This window comes from Bubalus kerabau, chromosome 18 (assembly GCF_029407905.1).
Source record: "Bubalus kerabau isolate K-KA32 ecotype Philippines breed swamp buffalo chromosome 18, PCC_UOA_SB_1v2, whole genome shotgun sequence".
NCBI classification, from domain to species: Eukaryota; Metazoa; Chordata; class Mammalia; order Artiodactyla; family Bovidae; genus Bubalus; species Bubalus kerabau.
The window spans coordinates 41,935,801-41,954,782 of record NC_073641.1 but is presented as its reverse complement, the minus strand read 5'-3'; the positions used below and the strand labels follow the sequence as shown (position 1 = coordinate 41,954,782).

The 18,982-nt window shown below is 42.4% G+C and overlaps 1 protein-coding gene across 8 annotated transcripts in view; it reads right to left on the bottom strand.

Annotated features, from left to right (window-relative positions):
• ADAMTS12 (ADAM metallopeptidase with thrombospondin type 1 motif 12) overlaps positions 1-18,982 on the bottom strand; it is a 384,678-nt gene that overhangs the window by 166,711 nt on the left and 198,985 nt on the right. For all 8 annotated transcript variants that reach the window (XR_008704937.1, XM_055554960.1, XM_055554967.1 and 5 more), the window contains 2 exons: positions 18,037-18,233; positions 16,939-17,022 (listed from right to left, as the gene is read on the bottom strand). Coding sequence is in view for 7 of the 8 variants with exons in the window: in XM_055554960.1 (XP_055410935.1) it covers positions 16,939-17,022; positions 18,037-18,233 (281 nt within the window). In the remaining variant the exon portion in view is untranslated. The remainder of the gene's footprint in view (positions 1-16,938; positions 17,023-18,036; positions 18,234-18,982) is intronic.

Here is an 18,982-nt window from a genome sequence, read left to right as displayed (position 1 = left end):
GGTATCAAAGGGTAGCATCTTTGTAATGAACTGTTCTGCACTGTGGCAAAGGTTCCAGAAATCTACACGTATTACAACTGCATAGAACTGAATGTAAACAGACAAAATCAATGTGCATGCTCAACCACAGTCATGTCTGACTGTGCGATCCCATGGATTGTAACCTGGGGGGCTCCTCTGTCCATGGGATTCTCCAGGCAAGAATACTGGAGTAGATTGCCATTCCCTAGGGGATCTTCCCGACCCACGGATGGAACCTAGGTCTCTTATGTCTGCTACAGTGGCAGGCGGGTTCTTTACCACTAGGGTCATCTAAGTGCTTGTAAAACTGGTGAAATCTGAATGAGAGAGGTAGTTTGTATGAATATCGATTTATTGGTTCTGATCTTGCACCAAATGTACAAGATATTATACAAGATGTTATCCTTAGGGGAAACTGGGTAAAGGGTATAAGGGATTTCACTGCAATATTTCTTACAACTATATGTGAATCTACAATTATCTCAAGAAATTTTTAACATCTTAAAAGTAACAACTGGCCCCAATCAAGACTAGAGGGTTGCAATAGATCCCATGAGCTGCAGCACACCAGGCCTCCCTGTCCAACACCAACTCCCAGAGTCCACCCAAACTCATGTCCATTGAGTCGGTGATGCCATCCAACCATCTCATCCTCTGTCGTCCCCTTCTCCTCCTGCCCTCAATCTTTCCCAGCATCAGAGTCATTTCAAATGAGTCAGCTCTTCACATTGGACTCATCATTTTGTAAGAACTTATACACCAGTCTACATGTGTGTCTGTTTAAGGAAAAGCAAATGTCTACAAATATCCACTGTCCCTGGACACTGAGCCAAATTCAAGTGTGAGCAAGGACCTGGAGAAACAGTCATCTTCCAGACCCTGCTGCACAGACTCTGTCTCCAGTTTTCCCAGCGTTACTATGAGTCCATTTCCTTGAAGGGCCTTCAGAATTATAAATCCAGTCCTCTCATTTAAACAATGAGGAGATCCAGGTCTTAGAGGGGAGGACTTCGGCCAAGTCAGAGCTGGTTTTGGCAGAGCAAGGTTGGAATGCCAGTTTTACAGCTACTAATCCAGGACTGGTGGTTTTCAAACTACTGAAGTTGTTGTTCAGTTTCTCAGTTGTGTCTTTACTCTTTGGGATCCCAGGGACTGCAGCACACCAGGCTTTCCTGTCCTTCACCATCTCCCAGAGTTTGCTCAAACTCATGTCCATAGAGTCAGTGATGCTATCCAACCATCTCATCTCTGTCGTCCCCTTATGCTCCTGCCCTCAAATCTTTGCCAGCATCATGGTCTCTTCCAATGAGTTGGAAGACATTTCTCTAAATATTTTGCTTTGAGTAATTGGAAAGATTTAGCAATTCAAATATTGATGGTTATTGTTTATCTCCCCCACCTCATACTCCCACCACCAGGGGAGACAAACACAGAGACCCTTTACTTCTGAGACCCCCTAGCTCTCCTTCCTCTTCTTACTCTCAGGTCTGTTCTTGGGTAGCTCTTCTTCTTTCTGGCTCATTGCTATTAATAGTTCACTCTTGATCACAGTTTTATTTTGGGTATTCACCTATACACTACTAACTTTCAAGCCTATATCCCATTCCCAACATCCCCTAGAGTTCAAACTCATGGACCCAAATCTCTTGATGGACACACCCTTCTGGCTTGCACCACAGATAGCCCTAACTCCACATCCCTGACCCTCTATCTCCCTGTGTTAACCTGCTATTCTTCCCGCATCTTCTTAGTTACAGGAACCACCATCAAGTCGGTGTCCTCCTATTGGTCTCCTCTCTCTCTTTCAATATCCCAGTTTGTCATCATGTGCTGTTAACTCAACCTTCTCTCCATCTTTACTCCCAACTGTCTGAGTTCAAACCCTCATCATTTTATTCTTGAATTAATTCTTGCAGCATCTTTTCACTGTTCTCCTTCTTTCTGCTTTTTAAATCTATCCTCCTTGCCATCATCAGGTTGATCCAGCTAAAACCAAAGTCTGCTCATATCACCAGGCAAGACTTGAGACCTTTCAAAGTCCAGCCTCCAGGAAGCCCTCCCTTCATGTTCAACCTCACAGTTTGTGTTCCAGCAACATTCAAACTGCCTGTGGTACCATTTGCCCCACCCCCGGACATATATTCTTTCTCTCCTTGCTTTCTTCAGGCTGCCTCCTCTGTCTAGAAAGCCTCATTTCTCTCCTTATTTATTCCCTTTAACTTACTCAACATCCATTAATTTTTAAAGACTCAACTGGGACATTTCCAAGAAGTCTTCCCTGCCTCCTCGTCTGGAGGAGTTTTCTACAAATATGTTGTGAGCATCTTGGTTCACAGCATTTGCTGCACTAGCTTGACATGTTAAAATTGTGTGATGTTACTCTCAGAGATTTCCGAGAATCTGCCTTCCAGATTATAAACCTCAGTTTAGCTTGAATAAAATTCTTTTTTCTATTAACTTAGTAGTTAATTGAATTTTCATCAACATGAGAAAGAAAAAAAATGTTAGAGCCCCAAGTCTACCCCCAAATCATGCTTGTTTTCTCCTTATTGCCTTTGCCAGTTCCTCTAACAGCCATAGCAAGCGCAATTAACTGAGCTGCTGGTCATTTGTAGCTCGGTACCTTGCCCTTGTATATAACTTTCATCTACAGTATGCGGCATTTAACACAAGTTCCATGTTACTATTTTCCTATTAGATGTCATGACTTTTGCAGGAAATTTTAATTGAGCACAACTTTTTTCAGCCTCTTCATCTCCAAGTCTCATAAGAGGCTAAGTCCAAGAAATATTCAGTTTCTTGAATGCATGTGATCCCAGGAGCCATGGTTAGCTATGCCTCAACACCATGTAGCTCTCAGCATGCACATGATACAAAAGAGCTTCAGAGAGGTAACACTGATGCACAATGAATAAGGGGAGACTTGTATTAAATATTTCCTATAAAACATCCTTGTCATTATCTGCACTTCTCAAAACAAACCCCCATCCACTCAATTTTTTTCCCTATTTCCTTTGTAAACAAAAATAGATTTCCATTTTTGTTCCTTCATCATTTTTTCTCACCTCATTTTCTCAGCCACTTCAGTCCAATTCACTTCTCACTTCCCCTTTCCTATTCATTTGAGTATGTGACCTGATTGAACAGGGAGGTGACCTAGAGGAAGTCAGCAATGGTTTGCAGAAATAGTCCCAAATGGGAGAGAGAAAATGATTTTGCAAGAACGTGGCTTTTATTATAAGTTGTCCTCTTTGTAATCTCTCTCATTATAATGAACAAAAAAGTCATGTATCGATTTCCTAGAGAATTTGTGATTCACTGCAGTCTGATCATGCTCTGCTAGCCAGGCTTAGGTTCTTAAAAGAAAGTGAACAGGCAGAGAAAGAAAAGCAGTAAAAAAGTTTAACCTTAAAACTTCCAGTGTACCCAAGGAATAACTCATCTGATGGTCAGAGGAAGAGATACTTGATATTTTTTAAAGTGGTGAGTGTACAAATTCATTGCCCATATTTTTTGACATTTATCTTGAAAAAGCAGCAGTTCTACAGATTACTACAGACCCACATGTCACCCTGGGGACAGGGGAGGTCACCAGTCTGAGTTGCCAAAGTCAGCAGGCTTTTAACGCCAGAGTATCAGAGAAGTGAACCCAACACTAAATCTGGAGAGACATTCTCTGTGCAAACAGACATCTCCTTCCTATTTGTCAGGTCTGCTGCTCCTTCAAGCCAGCCTGACACCCCAAGGCCCTACTTCTCAATGGCACAGTGATCTGGGGCCATGCGCCTGTCTTCATCCCAACTCACTCCACCCCCAGCTTTGGCTCTATCCTGTTCTTAAAAGAAGTCTCCAGCTTCTAAAGACCCTATTCATCTCCTTCAGGTTTTTTGTTTTCCATCAAAGACTTTGGTACAATCTCCTCATCCGTGAAATGAGTATAATAGTAACAATTGCCAGGGTTGCTGTGGGACCTAAATGATGATGACAATGATGATAAGAATGAGAATGATACTAACAAGTAACACTGATGGAATGGTTTCTACAAGCCTGACTATGCTGACCATTATGTAAATTAACATGTTTGATTCTCACAACAACACCAGGAAGTAAACATTCTTATCCCCATTTTACCAAATGAAGAAATGGAGGCACAGACAAGAAACCTACCAGGGCTTATACGGCTAGGAAGAGGCGGGAGTAACTATAAATCTGTGCTTGCCATGATGTCAACTGCTCACAGAAGCAGAAGGGAAGAGAGCAGTCCCTGGCCAACTGTTGAGCAGGGAGGTCACTGAATGAATTGGTCTTAAGTGGAAAGGACTAAAAGGCTAAGTTTGAGTCTGAGTCCCTGAGAGAGAACAGGAGTTCAAAAGATAGGATAGGGTCATAAAGTGAAGATGAGAGTTTGATTCAGGGCTGGATGGAAGCAAGACAGGAAAGAGAGCAAATTGGTTCATATGTAAAGCCACTCTGATTTCTTGGCCCATGATGTCTTAAAAAGCATGGCAAACCTTTCCAGCTCATGGTTTTGTGTATGTGTGTTTCCACTGGTCTTAAATATGACCCTCTATTCCTTGAGATGTCTCTAGGATACTCCAAAATGAGTATCATGTCAAACTTACCCTCAAAATGTGATGGAATTCCACAGTGGTTTTCACATGGCAGTAACTGAGAAATAGAACCCTGCTCCAGTAATCTTACCTGGAAAATTCCATGGTCAGAGGAGCCTGCTGCTGCTAAGTCCCTTCAGTTGTGTCCAACTCTGTGCAACCCAGTAGACGGCAGCCGACCAGGCTCCCCCGTCCCTGGGATTCTCCAGGCAAGAACAGTAGAGTGGGTTGCCATTTCCTTCTCCAATGCATGAAAGTGAAAAGTGAAAGTGAAGTCGCTCAGTCATGTCCAACTCTTAGTGACCCCATGGACTGCAGCCCACCAGGCTCCTCCATGGGCTACAATCCATGAGGCCACAGACAGCCAGACACAACTGAGCACGTGTGCAACTGACACAGAGGAAGTGTATTTTCCGTATGGAGGTTAACCACCAAGTCTCTTGAACCCAGCACAGAAAATGAAAACCCAAATGGTGTGAGCTGCCAGGCAGGATTTTGAATAAGGAAGAAGAGAGTCATAGGAATTCACTGATGGCAGAGACCTACCTCTGTGTCCCCCACCTCATGTCTCTCTCCACAGAGCCCCAGAGCCATCTCTCTAATGCTTCTCTCTCCACTTCATCTCTCAGTTTGGAATCATCCAGAAGGTTTCACAGGATTAGATCCACATCCCATTAGGGGTCATAGGCTTGTCATGACTTGGCCACTGTTGACCCTTAGCTTCACCCACTGACTGCTCTCACTCATTCATTCTTTCCTTTATCTATTCTAAACCAGTGGGGCTGAGTGGTGAGCAACACCAGTCCCAGCCTCTGCACATAAGTCCCACACACAATTGCAGGAGAGTGCATCAGGCCAAGAGATATAAAATTATAACTCAAATATGTGCTACAAAGGAGAAATGCAGTGTTGTGGAATTATATAATAGAATATTACTGGACATGGATCTCAAGGAAGGCTTCCTCAGCCAAGTGACACTTGAACTGAGATCTGAAAATGAAGGTGTTAACTAACTGAACTCCACAAGGAAGACAGACTGAACAACAAGATGAGCAGTAGAAGAAAGCATGATGAATAGAAAACTATCACTCTATCCTAACAGCAAGTGGGACACAGTAAGAGTTTAGAGAGGGAATCAGGAAAACACTGGATTGCTTTAAATCCAGGGATGTGCTTTGGGAAGGAAGTCAGGAGAGTAGAGATAACCAGATTATTATTTGGAGATCATCCTGGCTACAATGAGAAAACAAGATCCAAAGGAATCCAAATAGAACAGAAAGTATATACAACTAGAACCCAGGGAAGAGACAACTGGTCCTGAATTTAAGTGATGTAAATGGAGTTGGTCAGAAAAAACTGGCAGTACCTGATGATGGGCTGGATTTGGGGTGGAGGCGGGAGGAGGAGGGATCATGGACAATTTCTAGGTTCTTGGCTCCTACAACTGGATGCATGTTGATGTCACACACAGAGACGCACAACACTAGAACAAGACCAGGTAGGAATGGAGGTGGGCAGGTTTTGATTGGCTATTTTCTCTCCTGCTCCCGCGCAATCACACTGTTTCCTTTTTTCACAACAAGCGACGTCAGTTTGAAGTTTTCTACTTTGTGCCTTTGTGCAGGAGATGCTAAGCGCCTTAGAATCAGGAAATAGGACTTAGCTTTGTGTTCGCACCTTCAGTGGCTAACACGGCATTTGACAGAGTTGCTGCACCACCGCTGGCTTCTCATTTGCAGATGAAGCAAAAGGAGGGATGCAGCTGTGATGGGACTTTCTCAGTTACCCACGGGATAATGACAGGGTTGGGATGATGACAGAGTCAGGACTCGACCTCAAGTCCCCTGCTCAAGAGCAGTCACCTCTCAACACCTCACACTAAACTTTCTGCCTGTGGCGGCTGCTGCTGCTAAATCGCTTCAGTCGTGTCCAACTCTGTGCGACCCCATAGACAGGAGCCCACCAGGCTCCCCTGTTCCTGGGAGTCTCCGGGCAAGCACACTGGAGTGGGTTGCCATTGCCTTCTCCGCTTGTGGCTGCTACCTTGATGTTAATTAAGGAGTCATTACTGCTCTTTCTTGGGCTGCTTATTAGTCCAAGATGTGAAGAACAGCTCCAACTGTTCTCTGAGAATCAAGAAAATGGGAACTGTTAACCACAATGCTCCAATGGGCTGGCAATTCCATTGTCAAATTGTGAACCCTGTGCCACTTGGAGATTCTATGAAAGCTTGAATGAGAAAGACATTTGGCAATTGGGACAAAGGAAGCTGTGGCTATTTTACAGCAATTCATGGGTCTCTCGTTGCACTTGCCAAGTGAGGATGGAAAGAAAAACAATGTAACTGTGATAGGGCCAAAGAGGTAATGACCAATCAAGTTCTTTCAAAGGATTCCACTGGCAGTGAGACTTCGGTGGCCTTGTTTCCTGAGAATGAAGAGTTGCAGGGTTCAAAGGGGTCCAGTCCATGGAAACCACATATTGAGCTCCTACTAAGGCTATTGTTGAGACTGTGAGGGTAAAGGTTTTTCCTTTCTACACTCAGGAGAACCTTCCTTCCCCCCACTGCCACAACCATGGCTAAGCATGCATATATGTTAGACCATTTTACAAGAGTGAAGATTTGCCCTCCAAGATCAGTCAGTCAGTTCAGCTGTTCAGTCATGTCTAACTCTTTGCAACCCCATGGACTGCAGCAAGCCAGGCTTCCCTGTCCATCGCCAAATCCTAGAGTTTGCTCAAACTCATGTTCATCGAGTTGGTGATGTCATTCACCATCTCATCCTCTGTTGATCCCTTCTCCTCCTGCCTTCAATCTTTCCCAGCATCAAGGTCTTTCCTAATGAGACAGTTCTTCGCATCAGGTGGTCAAAGTATTGGAGCTTCATCATCAGTCCTTCCAGTGAATACTCAAGGTTGATTTCCTTTAGGGTTGATTGGTTAGAACTCCTTGCAGTCCAAGGGACTCTCAAGAGTCTTCTCCAACACCACCGTTCAAAAGCATCAATTCTTCAGCACTCAGCTTTCTTTATGGTCCAACTCTCATATCCATACATGACTACTGGAAAAACCATAACTTTGACTAGATGAACCTTTGTCAGCAAAGTAATGTCTCTGCTTTTTAAAATGCTGTCTACATTTGTCATAACTTTTCTTCCAAGGAGCAAGCATCTTTTAATTTCATGGCTGCAGTCACCATCTGCAGTGATTTTGGAGCCCAAGAAAATAAAGTCTGTCACTGTTTCCATTGTTTCCCCATGTATTTGCCATGAAGTGATGGGACCAGATGCCATGATCTTTATTTTTTTAATGCTGAGTTTTAAGCCAGCTTTTTCACTCTTCTATTTTCATCAAGAGGCTCTTTAGTTCTTATTCACTTTCTGACATAAAGGTGGTGTCATCTGCATATCTGAGGTTATTGATATTTCTCCTGGCAATCTTGATTCCAGCTCGTGCTTCATACAGTCTGGCATTTCACATGATGTACTCTGCATATGTCATGAACCTCTGTCTATAGTTCTTCAGGTACTCTATCAGATCTAATCCCTTGAATCTATTTGTTACTGTATAATTATAAGGGATTTGATCTAGGTCATACCTGAATGGTCTAGTGATTTTCTCTACTTCTTCAATGTAAGTCTGAATTTGGTAATAAGGAGTTCATGATCTGAGCCAGTCAATTCCCAGTCTTGTTTGTGATGACGGTATAGAGCTTTCCCAACTTCAGCTGCAAAGAATATAATCAATCTGATTTCAGTATTGACCATCTGGTGATGTCCATGAGTAGAGTCATCCCTTGTATTGTTGGAAGAGGGTGTTTGCTATGACCAATGTGTTCTCTCGGCAAAACTCTGTTAGCCATTGCCCTACTTCATTTTGTACTTCAAGGCAAAACTTTCCTGTTACTCCAGGTATCTCTTGACTTCCTACTTTTGAACTCTAGTCCCCTACAATGAAAAGGAAATCTTTTTTTGGTGTTAGTTCTAGAAGGTCTTGTAGGTCTTCATAGAAGTGTTCAACTTCAGCTTCTTTGGCATTAGTGGTTGGGGCACAGACTTGGATTACTGTGATATTGAATGATTTGCCTTGGAAACGAACAGAGGTTATTCTTTCATTTTTGAGACTGCACCTAAGTACTGCATTTCAGACTCTCATTGACTATGAGGGCCACTTCTAAGGGATTCTTGCCCACAGTAGTAAATATAATGGTCATCCGAATTAAATTTGCCCATTCCAGGCTATTTTATTTCACTGATTTCTAAAATGTCGATGTTCACTTCTGCCTTCTCCTGTTTGACCACTTCCAATTTACCTTGATTCATGGACTTAACATTTCAGGTTCCTATGCAATATTGCTCTTTACAGCATCAGACCTTGCTTCTATCACCAGTCACATCCACAACTGGGCATTTTTTTTGCTTTGGCTCCATCTCTTCATTCTTTCTGGAGTATTTCTCCAGTCTTCTCCAGTAGTATATTGGGCACCTACCGACCTGGGGAGTTCATCTTTCGGTGTCATATTTTTTTCCCTTGTCATACTGTTCGTGGGTTTTCAAGGCAAGAATGCTGAAGTGGTTTGCCATTCTCTTCTCTAGTGGACCACGTTTTGTCAGAACTCTCCACCATGACCCATCTGTCTTGGGTGGCCCTACATAGCACAGCTCATAGTTGCATTGAGTTAGACAAGGCTGTGATCCAAATCAGTTTGGTTAGTTTTCTGTGATTGTGGATTTTATTCTGTCTGCCCTCTGATGGAAAAGGATAAGAGGTTTGTGGAAGCTTCCTGATGGGAGGGACTGGCTGTGGGGGAATTTGGGTCTTGCTCTGAAAGGCAGGGCCATGCTCAGTAAATCTTTAACCCAATTTTCTGCTGATGAGTGGGGCTGTGTTCCCTCCCTGTAGTTTGGCCAAACTATGGTAGGGGTAATGGCAGTAATGGCAATTGTCAAGTATAATTTTCTTCCAAGTTAGTCAAGCATAATTTTCAAAAAGTTAAAAACATAATTCTCATACAGATATATGGTGAGCAGATGTTCAAGATTTACTTAACTCACTAATAAGGAGACAAGCAAAATGGCAAAACTGGATAGATACTAAAAGCTGATGCAGTGATAGTAAAAAAAAAAAAAAAAACAGAAAAACAAAGAAAAGGAATGCTGGACTAAGACTGCTAAATTACATACACAATTATGTAATGGGCCACAGAGCAATAAAACCATAATCTTTGTAGTTATCCTCTCAGCTGGACACAAATCCTTTCCATCTCTACTTGACAAAATCCATTTGTATTCTATAAGTTTCCTGAATGTTATCACCTAAATTTACCATCAGTTCAGTTCACTTCAGTCACTCAGTCATGTCTGACTCTTTGCGACCCCATGAATCGCAGCATGACAGGCCTCCCTGTCTATCACCAACTCCAGGAGTTCACCCAAACCCATGTCAATCAAATTGGTGATGCCATCCAGCCATCTCATCCTCTGTCATCCCCTTCTCCTCCTGCCCCCAATCCCTCCCAGCATCAGAGTCTTTTCCAATGAGTCAACTCTTCACATGAGGTGCCCAAAGTACTGGAGTTTCAGCTTTAGCATCATTCCTTCCAAAGAAATCCCAGGGCTGATCTCCTTCAGAATGGACTGGTTGGATCTCCTTGCAGTCCAAGGGACTCTCAAGAGTCTTCTCCAACACCACAGTTCAAAAGCATCAATTCTTCAGTGCTCAGCTTTCTTCACAGTCCAACTCTCACATCCATACATGACACAGGAAAAACCATAGCCTTGACTAGACGGACCTTTCTTGGCAAAGTAATGTCTCTGCTTTTCAATATGCTACCTAGGTTGGTCATAACTTTCCTTCTAAGGAGTAAGTGTCTTTTAATTGCATGGCTGCAGTCACCATCTGCAGTGATTTTGGAGCCCAAAAAGATAAAGTCTGACACTGTTTCCACTGTTTCCCCACCTATTTCCCATGAAGTGATGGGACCAGATGCCATGATCTTAGTTTTCTGAATGTTGAGCTTTAAGCCAACTTTTTCACTCTCTTCTTTCACTTTTATCAAGAGGCTTTTTAGTTCCTCTTCACTTTCTGCCATAAGGGTGGTGTCATCTGCATATCTGAGGTTATTGATATTTCTCCCAGCAATCTTGATTCCAGCTTGTGCTTCTTCTAGCCCAGTGTTTCTCATGATGTACTCTGCATATAAGTTAAAAAAGCAGGGTGACAATAGATAGCCTTGATGTACTCCTTTTCTTATTTGGAACCAGTCTGTTGTTCCATGTCCAGTTCTAACTGTTGCTTCCTGACCTGCATACAGGTTTCTCAAGAGGCAGGTCAGGTGGTCTGGTATTCCCATCTCTTTCAGAATTTTCCACAGTTTATTGTGATCCACACAGTCAAAGGCTTTGGCATAGTCAATAGAGCAGAAATATATGTTTTTCTGGAACTCTCTTGCTTTTTCCATGATCCAGCAGATGTTGGCAATTTGATCTCTGGTTCCTCTGCCTTTTCTAAAACCAGCTTGAATATCTGGAAGTTCACGGTTCACGTATTGCTGAAGCCTGGCTTGGAGAATTTTGAGCATTACTTTACTAGCGTGTGAGATGAGTGCTATTGTACGGTAGCATGAACATTCTTTGGCATTGCCTTTCTTTGGGATTGGAATGAAAACTGACCTTTTCCAGTCCTGTGGCCAATGCTGAGTTTTCCAGATTTGCTGACATATTGAGTGCAGCACTTTCACAGCATCAGCTTTCAGGATTTGAAATAGCTCCACTGGAATTCCATCACCCTCACTAGCTTTGTTCTTAGTGATACTTTCTAAGGCCCACTTGACTTCACATTCCAGGATGTCTGGCTCTAGGTGAGTGATCACACCATCGTGATTATCTTGGTCGTGAATATCTTTTTTGTACAGTTCTTCTGTGTATTCTTGCCACCTCTTCTTAATATCTTCTGCTTGTGTTAGGCCCACACTATTTCTGTCCTTTATCGAGCCCATCTTTGCATGAAATGTTCCCTTGGTATCTCTAATTTTCTTGAAGAGATCTCTAGTCTTTCCCATTCTGTTGTTTTCCTCTATTTCTTGGCATTGATGATTGCTGAAGAAGGCTTTCTTATCTCTCCTTGCTATTCTTTGGAATTCTGCATTCAGATGCTTATAGTTTTCCTTTTCTCCTTTGCTTTTCGCTTCTCTTCTTTTCACAGCTGTCTAGACCATAACCAAATAAATCTACATCCCCACAGAGTAAGAAGAGTCATGCTAGCCACTGAAAGGATACATAGTCTTTGTTTTGCCTAGCTTCTAAGTTTGGGTTAAATCTTTTTAAAAAAATGTTTACAGAAAGGGAAATAATAGGTGTTCCATGATACCCAAAGTATGTCTTTAGTGACTAAGGCAAGTGGAAGTGGTAGTGGAGAGAGGAAGGAAAAAGGATAAGGCTTCAGAGATCACTGACATTAAGATCTTCTATTATGGAGGTTTCCACGCAGAAAACAGTAAAACTTGCCTTGAGCATTTTGACCTCATGTCTCCTATTTGCAAAATTCAGACTTTAACTGAAGAAAGTAGTGAAAATCACTAGACCATTCAGGTTTGACCTAAATCAAATCCCTTATACACTGGAAGTGACAAATCAAGGGATTAGATCTGATAGAGTGGCTGAACAACTATGGACGGAGGTTCATAACATTGTACAGGATGCGGTGACCAAAACTATCCCCAAGAAAAAAAGGCAAAAAAGCAAAATGCTTGTCTCTTAGGCCTTACAAATAGCTGAGAAAAGAAGAGAAGTGAAAGGAAAAGGAGAAAAGGGAAGATATATCCATCTGAAAGCAGAGTTCCAAAGAAGAGCAAGAAAGTCTTCATAGGTGAACAGTGCAAAGAAACAGAGGAAAGCGATAGAATGGGAAAGACTAGAGATCTCTTCAAAAAATTAAGACACCAAGGCAACATTTCATGTAAAGATGGGCACAATAAAGGACAGAAACGGTATGGACCCATCAGAAGCAGAAGATGTTAAGAAGAGGTAGCAAGACTACACAGAAGAACTACACAAAAAAAGGTCTTAATGACCCAGACAACCACGATGGTATGATCACTGACCTAGAGCCAGACATCCTGGAATGTGAAGTCAAGTGGGCCTTAGGAAGCATTAGCACAACAGAGCTAGTGGAAGTGATGGAATTCCAGCTGAAATATTTCAAATCCTAACAGATGATGCTGTTAAAGTGCCGCAGTCAATATGCCAGCAAATTTGTAAAACTTAGCACTGGCCATAGGACTGGAAAAGGTCAGTTTTCATTTCAATCCCAAAGAAGGGCAATGCCAAAGAGTGTTCAAACCACCACATAATTGCCCTCATTTCAAATGCAAGCAAGGTAATGATCAAAATCCTTCAGGTAGGCTTTAACAGTATATGAACCAAGACCTTCCAGATGTTCAAGCTGGATTTAGAAAAGCAGAGGAACCAGAGAGGAAATTGCCAACATCCATTGGATCACACAAAAAAACGAAGGAATTTCTGAAAAACATCTACTTCTGCTTCATTGACTATGCTAAAGCCTTTGACTGTGTACATCACAACAAACTGGAAAATTCCTAAAAGATGGGAATACCAAACCACCTTACCTGCCTCCTGAGAAACTTGTATGCAGGTCAAGAAGCAACAGTAAGAACCAGACATGGAACAATAGACTGATTCCAAACTGGGAAAGGAATATGTCAAGGCTGTACATTGTCACCCTGCTTACTTAACTTATATGCAGTACATCATGTGAAATGCCAGGCTCAATGAAGCACAAGCTGGAATCAAGATTGCTGGGAGAAATATCAGTAATCTCAGATATGTAGATGTCACGGCCCTAATGGCAGAAAGTGAAGAGGAAATGAGGAGTCTCTTGATGAAAGTGAAAGAGGAGAGTGAAAAAGCTGGCTTAAAACTCAACATTCAAAAAACTAACATCATGGCATCTGGTCCCATCACTTCATGGTAAATAGATGGAAAACGATGGAAACAGTGACACACTTTATTTTCTTGGGCTCCAAAATCACTTTGGACTGTGACTGTGGCCATGAAATTAAAAGACGTTTGGTCCTTGGAAGTAAAGCTACGACAAATCTAGAATATGTGTTTAAAACCGGAGACATCACTTTGCCAACAAAGGTCCATATAATCAAAGCTATGGTTTTACCAGTAGTCATGTACAGATATGAGAGCTGGACCACAAAGAAGGCTGAGTACCAAAGAATTGATGCTTTCAGATTGTGGTGCTGGAGAACACTCTTAAGAGTCCCTTGGACAGCAAGATCAAAGTAGTCAATCCTAAAGGAAATCACCCCTGAATCTTCAATGGAATTACAGATGCTGTAGCTGAAGCTCCAATACTTTGGGCACCTGATGTGAAGAGCTGACTCATTGGAAAAGACCCTCATGTTGGGAAAGATTGAGGGCAGGAGGAGAAGGGGGCTACAGAGGATGAGATGGTTGGATGGCATCATCAACTCAACGAACATGAGTTTGAGCAAACTCTGGAAGATAGTGAAAGACAGGGAAGCCTGGCATGCTGAAGTCCACGGGGCCCCAAAGAACAGGACACAAATGAGCAACTGAACAACTCCTCCTGTTAATGGAGATTTGAATAATGCCCTTCTTTATCCATCTCAGCTGCTGGTTAAGAGCTATAGATTTCAAAGTCATTTCACCAGGTTGGATGGTTCATTCATTCATCAAATTTTACTTAATTCATTTATTCATTCATTTATGCCCAGGTACTGTGTTAGATGCTGGAGATAAAGCCAAGAATAAAGAAACATATTTACTGCTCTCCTGGAAGTCACATTCTGATGGTGATTGAGATAAGCAAGAAAAAAGTAAACAAATACACAGAATATTAATGTATTCTAGAAGCTGTATTAAGAAAGGAAGTAAACTCCATTCTGCGATGGAGAATGCTAAGTGGGGCCAGCTTTGGGAAGGCTGGTCATTGAGACCTCTCTGAAGAAGTGTCATTTAAACAGAGGCCTTGGAGTTCACAAGGTGCCAGCCATGAGCAGAGCCAGGGGAGGGATGTTTCAGGCATTGGGAACCTCAAGTGCACAGGCCATGAGGCTCAAGAATGCTTTGGGTGCTCTAGAACCTATATGAAGTCCTGTGCAAAGTGGCGAAGAAAGGCAGAGAGTGCCACACAGAAAAATGGGAAAGTGGAGGGAGGCCAGATCATGAAACTCTCCACAGGACAGAGTAAGAAATGCTGAAACTGTTCTGTGAAAGTGAAAGTTGCTCAGTCGTGTCCAACTCTTTATGACCCCATGGACTATACAGTCCATGGAATTCTCCAGGCCAGAATTCTGGAGTGGGTAGCCATTCCCTTCTCCAGGGGATCTTCCAAACCCAGGGATCAAACCCAGGTCTCCCACTTTGCAGGTGGATTCTTTATCAGCTGAGCCACAAGGGAAGCCCAAGAATACTGGAGTGGGTAGCCTATTCCTTCTCCAGGGGATCTTCCTGACCTAGGAATTGAACTGGGGTCTCCTGCATTGTAAGCAGATTCTTTACCAACTGAAGTATCAGGGAAGCCCCAAAATCCATTAAATGTTTTGTGCAGTGGAGCACCTCAATTTGTATTTAAAATTTCCATTCTAAACTGCTATGTCAAGATTGGATTACAGTCGTGGTGGGAGGTGAACAGTTACAACAGGAAGAACATGAAGGATTCCACTGTGGTAGAAATGATAAAGGCTGCTGCTGCTGCTAAGTAGCTTCAGTCGTGTCCAACTCTGTGCGACCCCAGAGACAGCAGCCCACCAGGCTCCCCCATCCCTGGGATTCTCCAGGCCAGAATACTGGAGTGGGTAGCCTTTCCCTTCTCCAGGGGATCTTCCCAACCCAGGGATCAAACCCAGGTCTCCCACATTGCAGGTGGATTCTTTACCAGCTGAGCCACAAGGGAAGCCCAAGAATACTGGAACGGGTAGCCTATTCCTTCTCCAGGGGATCTTCCTGACCCAGGAATCAAACGAGTTTCCTGCATTGCAAGCAGATTCTTTACCAACTGAACTATCAGGGAAGCCCAAAAATCCATTAAATGTTTCGTGCAGTGGAGCACCTCAATTTGTATTTAAAATTTCCATTCTAAACTGCTATATCAGGATTGGATTACGGTGGTGGTGGGCGGGGAGGAGTTGCAACAGGAAGAACTTGAAGGATTCCACTGTGGTAGAGATGATAAAGGCAAGCAATGATAAAGCCAAAACAAACACAATGACTGTGGAGATGACTAAGAGTGGGTGATTCGGAGATGCATTTTGAAGGCAGGAGCACTGTGGGCTTTGCTGCAAGATGTGCAAGACAAGAAAGGAAGGTGGATCAAGTATGATTCCCAGACTTCTGAACAGTGCACAAGAGCACTGCTTACTGAGATGGGGAAGGGGAGGGCTGGAGAAAGGCGGGAGGCAGAAATGAAATGCTTTGGGAAGAGAGTAACCGAGAATTCCATTTCAAATTTTATTAAGTTTCCAAGTTCAAGTAGATTAGAACACATCCGGGTTGAGATGTTGAATAAGCAATTGGATATGAGTCTGAAGCTCAAGCAGCAGGTCTAGGCTGGAGGTATCAATTGAGTCTCAGCATGTCCACGTTCTGTAAGTCTCTGAGGCCAGATGGAATCCCCAAGTAAAAGTGCAGAGTGACCAGTGGGCCCAGAACAGAGACATGTGTTACTATGCAAGAGGGAAATAAACAGTAAAAAGGTTCAATATCTCCACACCTCTTTGAACTGTTTGAAATCACTCAGTCAGAACATGATTTAATCCACTTTGGAATATTCTTAGGCACGGCTGTCAAGCTGATTTGTGAGTTACTAGATACAAAGACTGTCAGATGATTCCAAGAATGTATATCTTGGAAATGTTCTCTGTCTCCCACTTGATGTCCTTGAATTCCCAAGACAATAACACAGATGGGCTTCCAGACATCTTTCTGGTACCCTCTTTCTTGTCCATCAACAGCTCTTCTGAAGATAGGAGGTAAGGAGTGCGAAGGGCGTCCCAGGTGGCACTAGTGGTAAAGAACCCACCTGCTAATGCAGGAGACATAAGAGACACAGGTTCGATTCCTGGGTTAGAAAGATCCCTCGGAGTAGGAAATGGCAACCCACTCCAGCATTCTTGCCTGGAGAATCCCATGAACAGAGGAGCCTGGTAGGCTACAGTTCATAGGGTCACAAAGAGCTGAACATGGCTGAAGTGACTTCGCATTCCAAGGAGTGTGAGGATCTAGGTTGGAAGAGTGGTGGGGAAGCTATGCCTTACCTCTTCTTCTTCAAGTAGAATGAGCCGAACCACAACGATGTGAATTGCATTGCCAATGCTTGGGTTATGGAACAACCCGGTGACCTAGAGTCAGAAATGGAAAATCATTAGTCTCAGGTGAATACAAAACAGATAAATACTGGAGGAGGAGAATGCATTTGCGATAATTCCTTATCTTATAGGTCTGAAATTTTTGGTGGAGTTCAAAGATGAGTGAGACATGACCAACTGGGAAGGCAGAAAACATTACAATGCAAAAGGGCACTTGAAATTAGGGGTCATTAACTTTACTCCAATTCTAGCTCCAACTATCTTGAAGAAATAATATTCCAGTTCTTTGCCTCAGTTTCATTTGTGGAAATTCTTTTATAATTTCGTATATAAATCAGTGAGAAAAAAATCATACTAAAATGATTCAGTCATTTGATAAATAACTACTAGAAAAATGTACATGATAAATTACAGGTTTTCCTAGGATACATGTTTTTAAGAAAAACAGCAATTTACTTTGAATTTCCATCCTTAATTAACTAGGCATGTGTGTGTTTAGTTGCTCAGTCATGTCAACTCTATGTGACCCCATGGACTGTAGCACACCAGGCTCCTCTGTCCATGGGATTTTCACAGGTTTTCACAGGTAAGACTACTGGAATGGGTTGCCACTTCCTTCTCCAGGGGATCTCCCCAACACACGGATTGAATCCACATCCCTAGGATCTCCTGCATTGCAGGTGTATCCTTAACTTCAGAAAAGTTCAACTAGGTATGGAAAATATTTATAAATATTTTTATAAATAATAATATATAAAAATATAAAAATAAAATAAATATAAATACAAATATTATATATTATATATGTAGGACCAGGGAATTCTGTGGCAGTCCAGTGGTTAGAACTCTGCCCTTTCACTGCCAAGGGCCCGGGTTCAGTCCCTGGTTGGGGAACTAAGATCCCGCAAGCTATGCAGCCAAACAAATTAAAAAATTAAAGAACATAAAAGGACCACAAAAAGGTCTCTTATTTCTTATTTGGGGGGTGGAGCATTTCTAGTGATATCTATTCACCTGCTGCCCATGCCCCCACAAGGTCTGACATACCATGTTCATGATGGTGAGGATATAGGATTCCACGTTCTCTCTCCCATGGTACTCAATCATCTTTGTGTCGGCCACCACCAGGGTCTCCACCCACCTCTCCTTGCTGATGGAACGCCGAGAGAGGCTTCTGCCTCGCAAGTGGCTCCTCTCCCACTTCTCTCGCAGTAGCTCTTGTTTCTGGGAGGTGCCAGGACTGTCTAAACATTAACCAGAAGATAATGGGTTCATTCTCTATCTCTCTCACATACTACTTACTTACGTTCATAAAGATACAAGGCTGTAAGTTTAACTTATGTTTAATAATGGTCAAATACACCATTCTTATCTACATGATTGAAATGGAAGAATACCATTCTTCCACTGAAATGGAAAATAATTAATTCGACAAAGATAAGTGAAATTGGAATATGACAGGGAGGTTCAAAGTACAGCTCTGAAATATGTTAACTATTTTATCAAATAGGTCCCTTATTATGAAAAAGATATTACAAACAAGAATGAGAACTTTTTCATTCCTTTCTCCTCCTCCTACTCCTCTAAATTATTCAGAGCTTACTGAATGCAAGGCAAGGTATTAGACTTTAAAATGCCAAGCCATTTATCCTCTTGAACATCTGACATGCATACTGCTATCTCCATCTTGCAAATGTGGAAACTGATGCTCAAAGCAGATGGTTAAGTAACTTCTCCAAAGTTGCACAACCCATAGTATTAGTGGAAGAACCAGAATTTTTTTCTGCCCTAAAATCATGCATTTTCATATACACCACACTGGCTCCCACAGAGTAAACATGCATAAAACTGCAGAAATGTAAGCTGGGAAAGCTGCATGTGGTTCAGGACATTCTATTCCAAGAAGGTATAAAATGAGCTGGAGAAGATCTAGCAAAGGACACTAAAACTCTCAAGGTGACTCATAGGTTTCGGAAAAGATTTAATATATGAG